Genomic DNA, 13,097 nt, shown 5'->3' on the forward strand with positions numbered 1-13,097 from the left:
ATAGAGAAAACCGTGACCGAAATGTTTCACGAGGGCATAACAGAGATCGTGCTAATGTTTTGATGACGATAAATAATCAATTATCATTTCTTTTGAGCCAATCCTCGCAAAAGCGTATTTAACCAGTCTCGATTCATCTGCATGCCAGTTGAATGAGACTTGCTACATACATCATCATGGGTTCCGCGACTACCATATAAATAGTTCTAGTGATTTCTGTATTTTACCTTCACCTCACCCTCGCTGCGCGTGCCGCTTGCTTATAAATATTTGCTACGAAAATCGAAGGTAAGTGTGCGATCGCTAAAAAGACCGAAGAGTTTGATCTCTTCGATCAAGTTGGTATTGGCCCCCGACATAAACAAACTAGAAGGATCGTATTTAGCCTTCTTTGTTAGCAGCATTGCATTTGTCTTGTGCGCTACGAAGTTTCTACGTGGTGTTAACTTTCTCCTCCATTACTAGTAGAGTGATACAAGTACTAATGCAACGGTATCCAAAAATGTCTGGCAGAATATTCCGTTGCGACCTAGCCTTTGTAAGAAAGATTCTAGGATATCATTCCAAAAGTTTGGTCGACCGATTGAGCTTTGAACGCACCCTTTTGGTGTCTTCTTCTCATATGTTTCTCTATTATAATCTTCCGCAACTTTTCTTTAAGCTAAAAAACAAACTAATCTACTTAGTTTACTTATCTGATATTTCAGATATTAACTATATATTACGTCCATATATCTTCTGGATAAACTTCGAAATGTTGCGTTTCGGTTTGCTGTTGTGTTTGGTGGAGTTAACAGTGGGAAGTCCCCCAGTTGCCAAGACGAGGGAGGAAATTGATGCCTTTAGAGAATACTTGGAACAAAGCCGTGAAGGTTGGTTTGATAAAATATATTATAGATTAAATATATATATTTTTCATAATGTTTATTGTAATTAAATTGTAGCTATATATTATACTAGCGACCCTCTTGCGGCTTCGCCCGCTTTACCTACTGGATTATTCATATAATGTATGTTTGCAAAGCACTTAAGATAATGTGAAAATTAATTAAACCCTAATGCAACCCGCATTTTCGTAGTTTCAATAAGGATTTTCCAATTGTTTTACACAGCAAGGATTTTTTAGTAGGTACGGTAATTTTAAATCTGTGCTACTAATCTTTTCAAGTACTTATTAAAATATATTTAAATGACTATTTTTAAACGGAAGAAATTATAAACCAAAACCTACCTACTAATAACTACTACAAAAAATATGAATCCAAATATATCGCGCTGAAATAATACATTCAACTCCAATTATCCAATACGTGCAAACGCATCTAACACTTCGTTGCTATAGAGGCAGGCGGGTTTTTTTTCGAGCTTGTGGTCAATGCTGAAGAGGGTATTCTGTCCCTGATGAAAAGCAAGCACGACGTGGCTGCCTGTGAGAAAAATTAAATAGAATGCATGGGCCGGGAATCGAACCCGGGCCGCCCGCGTGGCAGGCGAGCATTCTACCACTGAACAACCGATACGTGTAAGGCAAGCGGGCACGGCGGACGCATGGCGAGTGGCGAGCCGTTTCGCAGCAAGGATTTTTTTTGATATTGTAACAACTTCTAAAGTACTTATTAAAATGAAACACAGTAAAAGACAGTTTTGGTCTACATTAAATGGCCAACGTAACTAATGTACTTATTTATATGCCGAGAGTAAGGGATAAGTGAAACTTGAGTAACATACAGCTGATGTGTCAACGGCGGGATGTGTCAACAATTAAATGCGTTTTTCTGTAAAACTATTCGCAATTTCGAAATATTGTAAAAAGCAAATTTTATCTTCGTTTAACGTACAAATTTAATAAAGTATTTTAAAGGATAAGGATTAATACCATTATGGAAAAATATCCCCCACAATAAAAAATATATTGAAATTATTATTTTTAGACAGAAAAATGATCACTACACGTTATTCTTAAAAAATACGAATATGCTCTCGCGGACTTTTTTGTAGATCTTATTAAGAGGAAAAATACTCCAGTACATTTTTTCATGTAGTACTTACCATTAGAGCAGCGCATGCGCGAAAGTGTCTCAACGGGTATGACTTTATACACATTTATCGTATTTATGTTAATTTACATAAGAATGTACAAATAATAAACTATATATAAACCTTCTACGAAAAACACTCGACTTAATGGTGAAGACCGCATCAAAATCCGTTGGGTGGTTTAGAAGAAGAAGAGTTAGAAACAACAGACAGACACGAAAAGCGACTTTGTTTTATAAGATATAGGATAGGATTGTAGAAGACGCAAATTTTGTAAAAACTTTTATTTCTTCACACATTGGTATATTAGTTTCTTTTTCCTCAAAAAGATACAACTACGTCAATGGTGCACCAAATGAACGTTTATGTAAGGAAACTTATAAAGAAAGTAAATATGTGTAATAAACGCCATAGTAGAGTGTGTTTTTAGTTTAAATAGTACGTACATATATCAGCAAAAACGCTACAGATGAAGAATAAGGTGATTCTGTCTAAATATGATACAACAAGATAGAGTAAGAAATACAGAAATTCGAAAGATAACCAGAGTAAAACTGGCTTTGAACTTGGTTTAATGTATTAAATGGAGGTGGACTGGTCATGTTTCGAGGTTCTTTGATGACCGTTAGACAATCAACATCACAAAATGAAGAAGACCGCAGGGCATAAGAAGCAGAGGGCGTCTGTGCTAATATACTACTATCATTATAATAGTATATTACACATACTGAATAATTAGTATATTAAAAATAATTTACCTTTTGTTATCTACAAAAGAATATTTATTCTGTGGAATAAATAAAGGTATTTTATCATTACTATTAATATAAAACATTTTAAAAATTTACAGACAACGGCTACCGTCTAGATTCTCGCATGCTATCAAATGCCAAAGGCAATGTATGGGAGAACAGTGGCAAGTTCGAAGGCGACATTTTATTAGACGACTGGCAAATAGAAGGCTTAGTTACCGACTACGCGAAAGGAAGAAATGCTTTCATTTGGCCTAACACTAAATGGCCTCACAATGTTGTTGTATACGAATTTGGAAGAAATGAATTCAGTAAGTTTTTTTAATTCATAGTGATATTTATGTATGACTTAGATATAATATATATTGCATCTTTGATTGTTTTTCCTGAAATTCGAAATTAATTATAAATGGAGAAAATAATAGTAAAAAAGTAGTAGTAGAAAAGTTCTTTTTAATTGTGAAATAGTGAGAAATTAAATTAGGCTTTTAATTTTATTTTGAAAATAAATTTATAGCCATAATAATATTGATATAATGAATCCATTTTGAGTAAGCACATGAGTTATTTTGTTCCACATTTTCCTCCGAAGTCTGGAGGCAATATAAATGAGCCCAGTCGTGTTAAATGTTATTTATAATAAATTTATTATGTATATTTTTTAGATCCACAGCAACGTGCAGCCATTACGGATGCTATCAGTTTGATCGAACGCAATTCCTGCGTGAGGTTCCGTCGTCGCAGGGGTAGAGAGTCTAACTATGTTTTAATTACTGTAAGTCACAGTATAACATACTTTTATGTGAGGATTGTAGATTAAAATTATGCATTATTTAATTACTGTCCCTAAAAAATATGCTGACAAAGAAGACCTTGGCACATAGCAAAAAGTGTTTTTTTAAGCCTTAACATACAGCATATTTTTTGTGGACTAACTTTTTGAGGATAGCATTTTTCTCCTATCTTCAAAACAGCCTGTAGGGTGAAAGCAGAGTTTTACACCCAATTTCGTAGATACCACCCAGTGCACCCACAAGCACCACAGAATCAGACTAGGCAAACATACTTCTGAATAATATTATCTAAACCTACAATCATTACTTCTTCTTTACATAGTATCACTTATTAAAAGACTTGGATTACTTTATTTTGAAAACATCATATTTTTAAAATATTTTATAATAGGGACGATCTAACGGATGCTACGCATCTGTCGGCTTTACGGGCAATCGTGGTGCGCACACATTAAATTTGGCACGGAGCAACCCTGGTCAAGGATGTCTTCAGAGAACCGTCATAGTCCACGAATGGCTTCATGTCCTCGGCTTTTTCCACATGCAGTCCACTCATAATAGAGATGACTTTGTTCGCATAGAATCGCAAAATATTCAAAATGGTAAGACGTAATTTTTGAAATCTCTTACTGTATCGTGCATGCATTTACGTGCATGCATAAACGTGCATGCATTTTCGTATAAATAGTATTTCTACAATATTGTAACATTACGAGTATATTATAAAAATCATTTAAATCATATTTCAAGAAATATTTAGTTGGCATAGCCTTATGAATTGTGTCTTTATTTAAGATATTTTATTCGTTGGTTTTTTATAGGAGCAGCCAATAATTTTAATAAATACGGAAATAATATGGTGAGCAATCTTGGTCTACCCTATGAGTACACCAGCTGCATGCATTACAGCTCTCACGCTTTTAGCAAAAATGGACAACCTACCATTGTACCTCTAAAGGTAAGAAGATAATTTTTATAAGCGTGAAAAAGTTTATTTAAAAAATACAGACATTATGAAGTATCTAATTCAAGTTACGGCGAAACGAAATATTGGTAGGTATTGACGCCAGTCAGGTGCAGAGGTACAAACTTGCAATTATAAATGCGACAGGTTGTGGGTTCGATTTCCTCTTGAAAAAATGAAATATTTAATGTTTTCTTTTCCTCGCTCTGATGACGAAGCAAACTGTGGAGTTGAGTTCCGCTACTAAATACACAATACCTCCAGAATTCGGTGTAAAGTGGGGAACTTAATTAACACAATGGAAACAGAGTATCTTGACACTAGGTTCCCAGGTTCCCTCTGCCCCTACAAGCGAGACACAGGGTGGAGCCAAAAAAGAATTAAATCTGTCTTTTATGTCACCCATTATGCGTCATTTTGGACTCATGAAAAGTCCATCATATAATCATTTTTATTCCTTAAAAGTAACATTTTATAATTATACTTGTATATTAACAAATATTTATATTGCCAATAGTCTTTCGTCGGAACTATGGGACAGAGGAAAGAAGTTACTAAAAACGACTGGCTAAGGCTAAGAAGACACTACAACTGCCCTAGAGCGTGGAACCGTGATGGTGTCAAATATTTAGATGAACAAGCAAGTGCTCCTGAGCCAGAAGAGATTTCTCCAGTCATTTTGGCTGATAACGCTATATAATTAAAAAAGTGTAGTGTATGACTATAGTTTTTTTATTTTTATTTGTTAATAAAATAATAAAAGAAAATAAACGAAAGTCAATTTCAGATTGTTCAATAATTTTATTCAGTACAACTCAACATCTTCCTCTCATATGTAGATAAAGAGATATGACTAAAGATTTTGTAGTTTATAAGGAAATAGACTTGAAACCATCCTGAACTCCTGAACCATAACGAAGCTACATTTTGAAAAAGTAACACTCATGCACAGTCTTTTAAATCGAGCCTTAAAAGTGTTAGTTATAGGGGAATTGTGCTCAAGATGGCATACTATGATAAGATGACACACTACCAATATTGATGAAACTATTAGCGCTAAGTGCGATCTTGTGACGTTTTAGAGAGTGTCTGTAGATGCAGCTAGTGCTTAAATTCAGTATGGGTGCAAATGAATGCAGATGGGCAAGTAATTTATGTTTTCGTTAATTTCAATTGCAACAAATTTTTCTTTCACTTTTGCTTGATGGTGAAAAGACATGTAAGATAAAGATTTTCTATTTGAACTAATTATAAATGTAAAATAGGATTATTATATGACACAACTTACGCTAAAAGCGCATCCTAACCTATAAACTTTTGTCACAACGGTTAAAATTAAATTCATATATGTATTGGGTAAGATGACATACATAACGTGAGTATAAGATGGCATACTATCTTACCCTTATAAATAGAATCGATATATTTTTTTGCTTTACCTACAAAATGCCTGGCAATTACAAACGAATATATATTGGTCACAAGAAGACATGGATAAGGCTGCTAGAGCAAGGGCATTCAATAGCCGCAAGTGACGAAGCTTATTTCCCTTTTGGAAAAGGAAGTGACTGATAACGGAATCCCACCTCATAAAATTTGCAACATGTATGAATCTGGCCTTAATACTATATAAAAGCCCCTCAGCAAAGAAGAAACTACTTATTTGTGAACTATGCTCGACATATAATGATGGCGTTTTTATGCCACATACTAAGTATGTCATTTTACCCTGTAGATATGTCGTCTTACACTGGTCGACCTAAGTGCGATTTTTGTTTGTTTTTATAATGTTTGAAAGATGATTGTTCTGAAACTAAAATAATTTCGTTGATTATGAAATATATAATAGTATACGCAATATGCTGTTATCAGATGACTTTATTTATTTGAAATATTTGTCTTCAAACAAAAAGTATGTCATCTTAAGCACAATTCCCCTAACTAATGTAAATAATAACTGCACGTGATAATGTGTAATTATCGTTAGATATATTTATGCTACAATAAATTGCCATCTGGTCTATGGATCAACACACGTAAATGGCTGAAAAGAAACCAATGTAATAAACTATATTAATAAACAATACTTATTACACATGTTATTTATATCAACATAGGTTGTTTGGAAACCAGAATAATGTAACTTAAATAAAACTTCATATTTAACGTCGTTCATTGCTGTTTATAAAAAGAAATACTCCAGTGTAATATTATTAATCCATCTTAGTTATAATTCATATGTAAATGTATATCATAGAAAGTCTAATCTCATTGACAGGGATATAGAAAACCGTGACCGAAATGTTTCACGTTTTCATAACAGAGATCGTAAAACAATGTTTTGATGACGATAAATATTCAATTATTATATTTTCTTTTGAATAAAGCCTCACTGAGGCGTATTTAACCGGTCTCGGATCATCTGCATGTCAGTTGAATGAGCCCACTTCTGCTAACTGCCACGTAGATCGTTCTAGTGACTTCTGGATTTAGACCCCACGTCACCCTCGTTTGCTTTTTTTACATTGGACAGCCACGTGCGATTCAAAGGTGAGTTTGCGATCAATTACTAGACCGAGGAGTTTGATCTCTTCGACCAAGTTGATAGATCCCAAAATACTATCTAGGAGAGTCGTATTTAGTCTTCTCCGTTAGCAGCATTTATAACATGGTGTTATCTTTTTTCTCCATTACTTGTGTAGAGTGATCCGCAAACACTAATGCCACGCCAATGCCTAACCTAGATCTAGCCTTTGCAACAAATAATCTAGGATAACATTCCAAAAGTTTGGTCGACGGATTGAGCCCACATCCTTTGGCATATATCCCTTTGTTGTCCTCTTCGCATATGTTTCTCCGGTACAATTGAGGTACGAGGAGACCGTGGCGTACAAGTTACGAGGGAGGTCATTTTTGCATGACAATAATAATATGTTTTAGGACATTTCTTAACAAAGTGCAATTACTTACCCAAAACAATGCCGCAGTAATATTTTTTAAATATACATTTAATAAGTATCATAATATATATAAGCTTTCTTTAATTGGTGTAGGATTTAGGTAGTGTAGGGTTGAATTACAAAATAAGAACTACAAAATAAGTTTGAAATGATCCAAGGATTCGTAGACTTTAATATTAGTTTTTAATTTCAGTTTGATTCTTCCACGCTACCTCGAGACTTGTTCTTTTTTTTTTTGAATTTATGCCGTGGGGATTTTTGTTTCTTATATTTTTTGACAAATTAATTTAATTATCAAGATATTTCTAATATTACCTATATATTGAGAGTAATTACTTTCTGTATAAACTTCAAAATGTTGCGATTTGGTTTGCTGCTTTGTTTGGTGGAGCTAACCGTGGGATATCCACCTGTTGTCAAGACGAGGGAGGAAACTGATGCCTATAGACAACACTTGGAAAAAAGCCGTGAAGGTTGGTTTGATAAAATTGATTAGAATAAATATAAAAAAATAATTCCTCATACAATTGACATATTCATATTGACTCCTAGTAGTTTAATAAGCCGTATAAGTAGTACATTAAAAATAATGTACAACAAAACAATTTGCCTTATGTAATACAAAAGAAAAATGATTCGGTAGAAAAATTAAATGTATATATTAAATAAATGTATACATTTATTATTCTTTATATAGAACATTTTTCAAAACACTTGTTGAATTTACAGACAACGGTCACCGTGTAGAATCTCGCATGCTATCAAATGTCACAGGCAATGTATGGGAGAACAGTGGCAAGTTCCAAGGCGACATTTTATTAGACGACGGGCAAATAGAAGCCTTAGTTACGGACTACGCGACTGGCAGAAATGCTAACATTTGGCCTAACGAAACATGGCCTGGAAACGTTGTTGTATTCGAATTTAAAAAACATGAATTCAGTAAGTCAGTTGTTTATTGTTAAAATTTGAAAATTAATTTGAAAGAGAACATTATTAATATTAAAAAAATATATTAAAATTTTTCGAAATATAATTATGACCTAAATATAATAATATTACATCTTTAAATTTCGTGATTATAACACATTTAAAATGAAACTATTTAACTGGATTAATCACGTTTATATAGGATAAGTCCAGGGTAGTTGGCCATAGTCTTTATTCAGCGTTGTTAAAAAAAACTTATAAATTACGATAGATTTTTTTATTTATAATTAAACTTTGAAAAATCAACTTCAAGATACTAAACACACAAAAAATTCGAGTGATTTCAACTTAAAAAACTTTTTTTAAATCACAATTGGCCATCTCTCTGGAAATGATGATGAAACAAGGAGGAGGTTCTCAATTAAATATTTTCGATTCGATTCATTTCATTATTTTGAATTCGATTTCGATATTGAATTATTCGATTCGATTTAGGTATTTTTGTAATATGCAATCATTACAGTTATTTTACAAAGAATATTATAAATCCTTACTCAAATCAATAACATTACATTGCATTTAAGGCTGTTTCTAAATTAGTTAGTGACATCACCACATATGACTGTCAGTCAATTCTGTTTATTAAATGAATAATCATGTAGTTCAAGCGGGCGAAGCCGCTGTCAGGCCGCTAGTTTATTATAAATGTGATAATAAAAATAGTAGATATTTTTTTAGGTTCAAAGCAAAGGTTGGCCATCAGGGATGCTATGAGATTGATCGAGCGTAATTCGTGCGTGAAATTCCGTCCTCGGAAGGGTAACGAGTTTCCCTATGCCTTAATTACTGTAAGTCATTGTTGATTTTTTTTGTAATATTTGTGGGTTTAAATTGTGCATTATTTCATTATTCCAAAAAATACACCGATAAAAATGATCATCACATAGAGCAGTCTTTTTTTATTTTGTAAAAGCTGGAACATGTTTTTTTTATTATCTCGAGGAACATTTTCTGCAAAATGTGCAGATTTCAGTAAAAAAGATTACTTTATTTAAAAAAACATCATATTTAAAAGTATTTTATTTTATAATAGGCAAATTCTGAAGGATGCCACACAGCTGTCGGCTGTTTGCGCACTTATCGTGGTCCGCACATAATAAATTTTTGTCGTGGCGAGCCTGGTCAAGGATGTCTTAAGACCACCGCGATCGTCCACGAGTGGTTTCATATCCTCGGTTTTTGGCACATGCATTCCACTTATAATAGAGATGACTATGTTCGCATCGAATTTCAAAATATTCAAGATGGTAAGACGTAATTTTTGAAATCTCTTACATTATATCGCCATAAGTAGACGGTATAAGCTTAAAATATATTTTTTATTTTTGTTATTATGTGCTAGAACAATATATATATATATATATCATTAAATAGGTATATAGAGAGCCCCGCAAGGAATAAAGCGTGAAGCTATGTATGTATCTATGTTTCAAAAACTATTTAAGATATATATATTGAGATATATATATAAGATATAGATATATATATTTATTTAAGATATATATATTGTTGTTTTCTATAGGCAAGGCCCATAATTTCAATAATTTCCGCAAGGATATCGTGAGCAATCTTGGCCTACCCTATGAGTACACCAGCTGCATGCACTACAGCTCTCACGCTTTTAGCAAAAATGGACAACCTACCATTGTACCTCTTAAGGTAAAACGATATATATTTTTATAAGAGTGAAAAAGTTTATTTTAAAAATACAGACATTATGAAGTATTTAATTAATGTTAGGGCGCAATGAAATATTGGTAGGTATTGAGGTCAGTCGTGGTGCATAAGAGACACAAGCGTGCGACTGTAAGTGAGACAGATTGTGGGTTCGATTTCCACTCGAAGAAATAAAATATGTAATGTTTTTATTTCTTCGCTCTGGTGACGAAGCAAAGTGTGGCGTTGAGTTCCGCCACGGTAAACACGCATTGCCTCTAGAATTCGGCGGAAATTTTCAATCGGAATTATCTTAATGAAGAAGGTGTCTATTGACACTGGGTTGCTAGGATCCCTCTGCCTTCCCTACTACGAGCGCCATAATGCTTGAAGCAAAATGAATAAATCTGTCTATTATATCACTGTGAGTCATTTTGAAGTCATGAAAAGTTCATCATATAACGTATTATCATCATTATTCCTTAAAAGTTTAACTACATAATTATATATTTACATTACCACTAGCCTTTCGTTGGAACTATGGGGCAGACTGATCGAGTTACTGACAACGATTGGCTAAGACTAAGAAGACTCTACAACTGCCCTGGAGCGTGGAAACGTGATGGCGTCAAACGACCAAGTACTCCTGAACCAGGAGAGATTACTCCAGTCATTGTGACTGGAGAAAATAATAGTAGTAGTAGTATTAGATTTTCGGCTGATAACGCTATATAGATAAAAAGATAGTATATGATAGTATATAGATATGACACGACAGCTTTGTTATTTAATAAAGCTTTAATTTTAGTAGTTCTCAAAATAGAAGGTACAACAAAATTACTTGTAAAATTTTCTATTAGTGATTAATATTAATTGATCCTCATTCAAGTGCATTGGCCAATTTTCTCCTGTGCTATATCAAAATATTTGTATTTAGTAAAAATTGATTGGTCTTAGTACACCGGTAAAAAGTGCAAATACTTATGTAAATATGGTAAAAAATAATAATAATTGTAGTCACTTCTCGTAATTAGAATAACAATGAAACTTTCAGACATTATTGTATACTAATAATAGTCGTTTTTAAAATTGAATCTGAAATAACCAGTAATTGTTTTTCGCTACAGCCCATGAACGTTTTAGAAATAAAATTGCTTAAAACAAAATTATTTTTATTTCCTTGTTATTTCCAAGATTTATAAGCCGATATATTTGAAATATTGCATTATACCAAATTCCTACGTATTTGCCAATTTTCTTCAAGAATCCGATTATTTCCAAAAAATCACAAATTCCCAAATATCTGCCGAACAATTGAAAATCGACTAACATACATGGGGGTTAAACGGATAGGTACTGAAGTCCTAAGGGGCTGACCCAGGACCTATAAGGATAGTGCTCGAGTCCACGATCTCGCAGGCCATGTACTCGGTCTTTGATACATTGCCAATATGCATTTCATTCATGGAGAGTGGTTATGTAATGCTAATGCTGCAGCTAGAATGTATCGGAAAAGATACCAAAACGCTGAACGCCATCCCGATTATCGTGTATTTCGATTTTTCTCTCTCTTTAACAAAGAAGTAATCCAGCAAGTATTGTACCATTTGGGAATTCAGATTAAATGCGCCAACTTTTAAAGTTACTTGCAAGAACAATGTAGTACATTTTTTTTATAGTACAGTCGGTTAAAGTTGGGTGTAGTAAATACTTTGAATTTAATGTTTGGCAAAAACACAGCATTTTATTGAAAACCGATGCAGGTATATTTCAATCTTAAACTGTAATTCATAGAAGGGTTACTCATGATTATATTACAGAAAAAAAATGAAAAAAGAGTAATATTTGTAGTCTTAGGACTTGAAAAATCATCACAGGCTGTCGGTTTTTCCGATATTTTTTTAAATCAATATAATATGAAAAATACATGACACAGATTTTTTTTTATATTTTTCTCATAACTGTCACGACTTGGTCTATCACCTGTTTTCGTTTTATCGCTGACTCCTGGGACACTCTGTATAAAAGGACTTGTCCTCACTGACTGAGGTAAGACGCACGCACAGCCGTAACCGCTGTGCGTAGAAACTTGAAATTTGGACAGATGTTAACTTTTGTAATCTGGACATCCACTAAGAAGGGATTTTGAAATTTTTTTACCTTAAAGGGGTGAAATAGGGGTTGAAAGTTTATATGGTAAAAAAATTAAATCGGCACCGATTCTTATAAAATTTAAAATTCAGACTCAGAAGGTGCAAATAAGGGGTTGAAAGTTTGTATGGGAAAATTCTTAAATCGCCACTAATTTTTATAAAATTTGAAATTTAGACTCTTAAAAATATGTAATTGAACACGTATTTCATCTTTTTCTAGAATTCTCCCCCTGAGGGTGCAAATAAGGGGTGGAAAGTTTGTATGGGAAAATTCTTAAATCGCCACTAATTTTTATTAAATTTGAAATTTAGACTCTTAAAAATATTTAATTGAACACGTGTTTCATCTTTTTCTAGAATTCTCCCCCTGAGGGTGCAAATAAGGGGTTGAAATTTTGTATGGAAAAATCTTTAAATCGCCACCGATTTTTATCAAATTTGAAATTTACACTTAAAAATATTTCATTGAACATGTGTTTTATGGTTTATTTTAATTCCCAAATATTATAAGCCCTAACGGTGCAAATAAGCAGGCGAAGCGGCGCGCGTCCGGTAGTCAAATATAACCTTGAACCGTGATCTTGCCCGGGCCTAATAGTAAATAGCTACACAACAAAAGAAATCATTCAAATCTGTCAAATAGTTCAGAAAATATTCTATTTATTTATTTAGAATATATTATTTATTGTTATTCAAAAAGACATACCTACAGTGTTGTAATGTTGTAAATGTTTTATAATAAAAATCTTCAATGCTGTTGTGATTGAAGATTTCTATAATTTCTTTTTTGC

General features: G+C 33.2%; 2 protein-coding genes across 3 annotated transcripts; both read left to right on the forward strand.

Moving 5' to 3' along the window:
* Positions 1-2,895: 2,895 nt before the first annotated feature.
* On the forward strand, positions 2,896-5,249 carry LOC146534798 (zinc metalloproteinase nas-4-like). Its single transcript, XM_085193163.1, has 5 exons — positions 2,896-3,100; positions 3,455-3,564; positions 3,975-4,185; positions 4,405-4,541; positions 5,065-5,249. Exons 1-5 carry the CDS (start codon positions 2,914-2,916, stop codon positions 5,245-5,247), a joined length of 828 nt encoding a protein of 275 aa, XP_085049289.1. The 5' UTR covers positions 2,896-2,913; the 3' UTR covers positions 5,248-5,249.
* A 1,642-nt stretch (positions 5,250-6,891) lies between these two features.
* LOC146534799 (seminal metalloprotease 1-like) lies at positions 6,892-11,313 on the forward strand. 2 transcript variants are annotated; one of them, XM_085193066.1, is made up of 7 exons: positions 6,906-7,097; positions 7,701-7,980; positions 8,237-8,449; positions 9,176-9,285; positions 9,531-9,744; positions 10,020-10,156; positions 10,679-11,313. In XM_085193066.1, the coding sequence occupies exons 2-7, from the start codon at positions 7,863-7,865 to the stop codon at positions 10,886-10,888; spliced, it is 1,002 nt and encodes a 333-aa protein (XP_085049192.1). In that variant the 5' UTR covers positions 6,906-7,097; positions 7,701-7,862; the 3' UTR covers positions 10,889-11,313. The 2 variants fall into 2 exon arrangements, with proteins under 2 accessions (XP_085049194.1, XP_085049192.1); XM_085193068.1 differs by lacking the exon at positions 7,701-7,980 and having other exon boundaries at positions 6,892-7,097.
* The last annotated feature ends 1,784 nt before the right edge of the window (positions 11,314-13,097 follow it).

Source organism: Heliconius melpomene, chromosome 11 (assembly GCF_056956725.1).
Source record: "Heliconius melpomene rosina isolate 202511_hmr_F chromosome 11, ASM5695672v1, whole genome shotgun sequence".
Lineage (NCBI taxonomy): Eukaryota > Metazoa > Arthropoda > Insecta > Lepidoptera > Nymphalidae > Heliconius > Heliconius melpomene.

Coding starts and splice junctions, on each gene's coding strand:
- LOC146534798 (XM_085193163.1), top strand. CDS start 2,914: ATGCTATCAAATGCCAAAGGCAATGTATGGGAGAACAGTGGCAAGTTC. Junction 3,101..3,454: donor ATTTGGAAGAAATGAATTCA/GTAAGTTTTTTT, acceptor TATATTTTTTAG/ATCCACAGCAACGTGCAGCC. Junction 4,542..5,064: donor CTACCATTGTACCTCTAAAG/GTAAGAAGATAA, acceptor TATTGCCAATAG/TCTTTCGTCGGAACTATGGG.
- LOC146534799 (XM_085193066.1), top strand. CDS start 7,863: ATGTTGCGATTTGGTTTGCTGCTTTGTTTGGTGGAGCTAACCGTGGGA. Junction 9,286..9,530: donor TTCCCTATGCCTTAATTACT/GTAAGTCATTGT, acceptor ATTTTATAATAG/GCAAATTCTGAAGGATGCCA. Junction 10,157..10,678: donor CTACCATTGTACCTCTTAAG/GTAAAACGATAT, acceptor CATTACCACTAG/CCTTTCGTTGGAACTATGGG.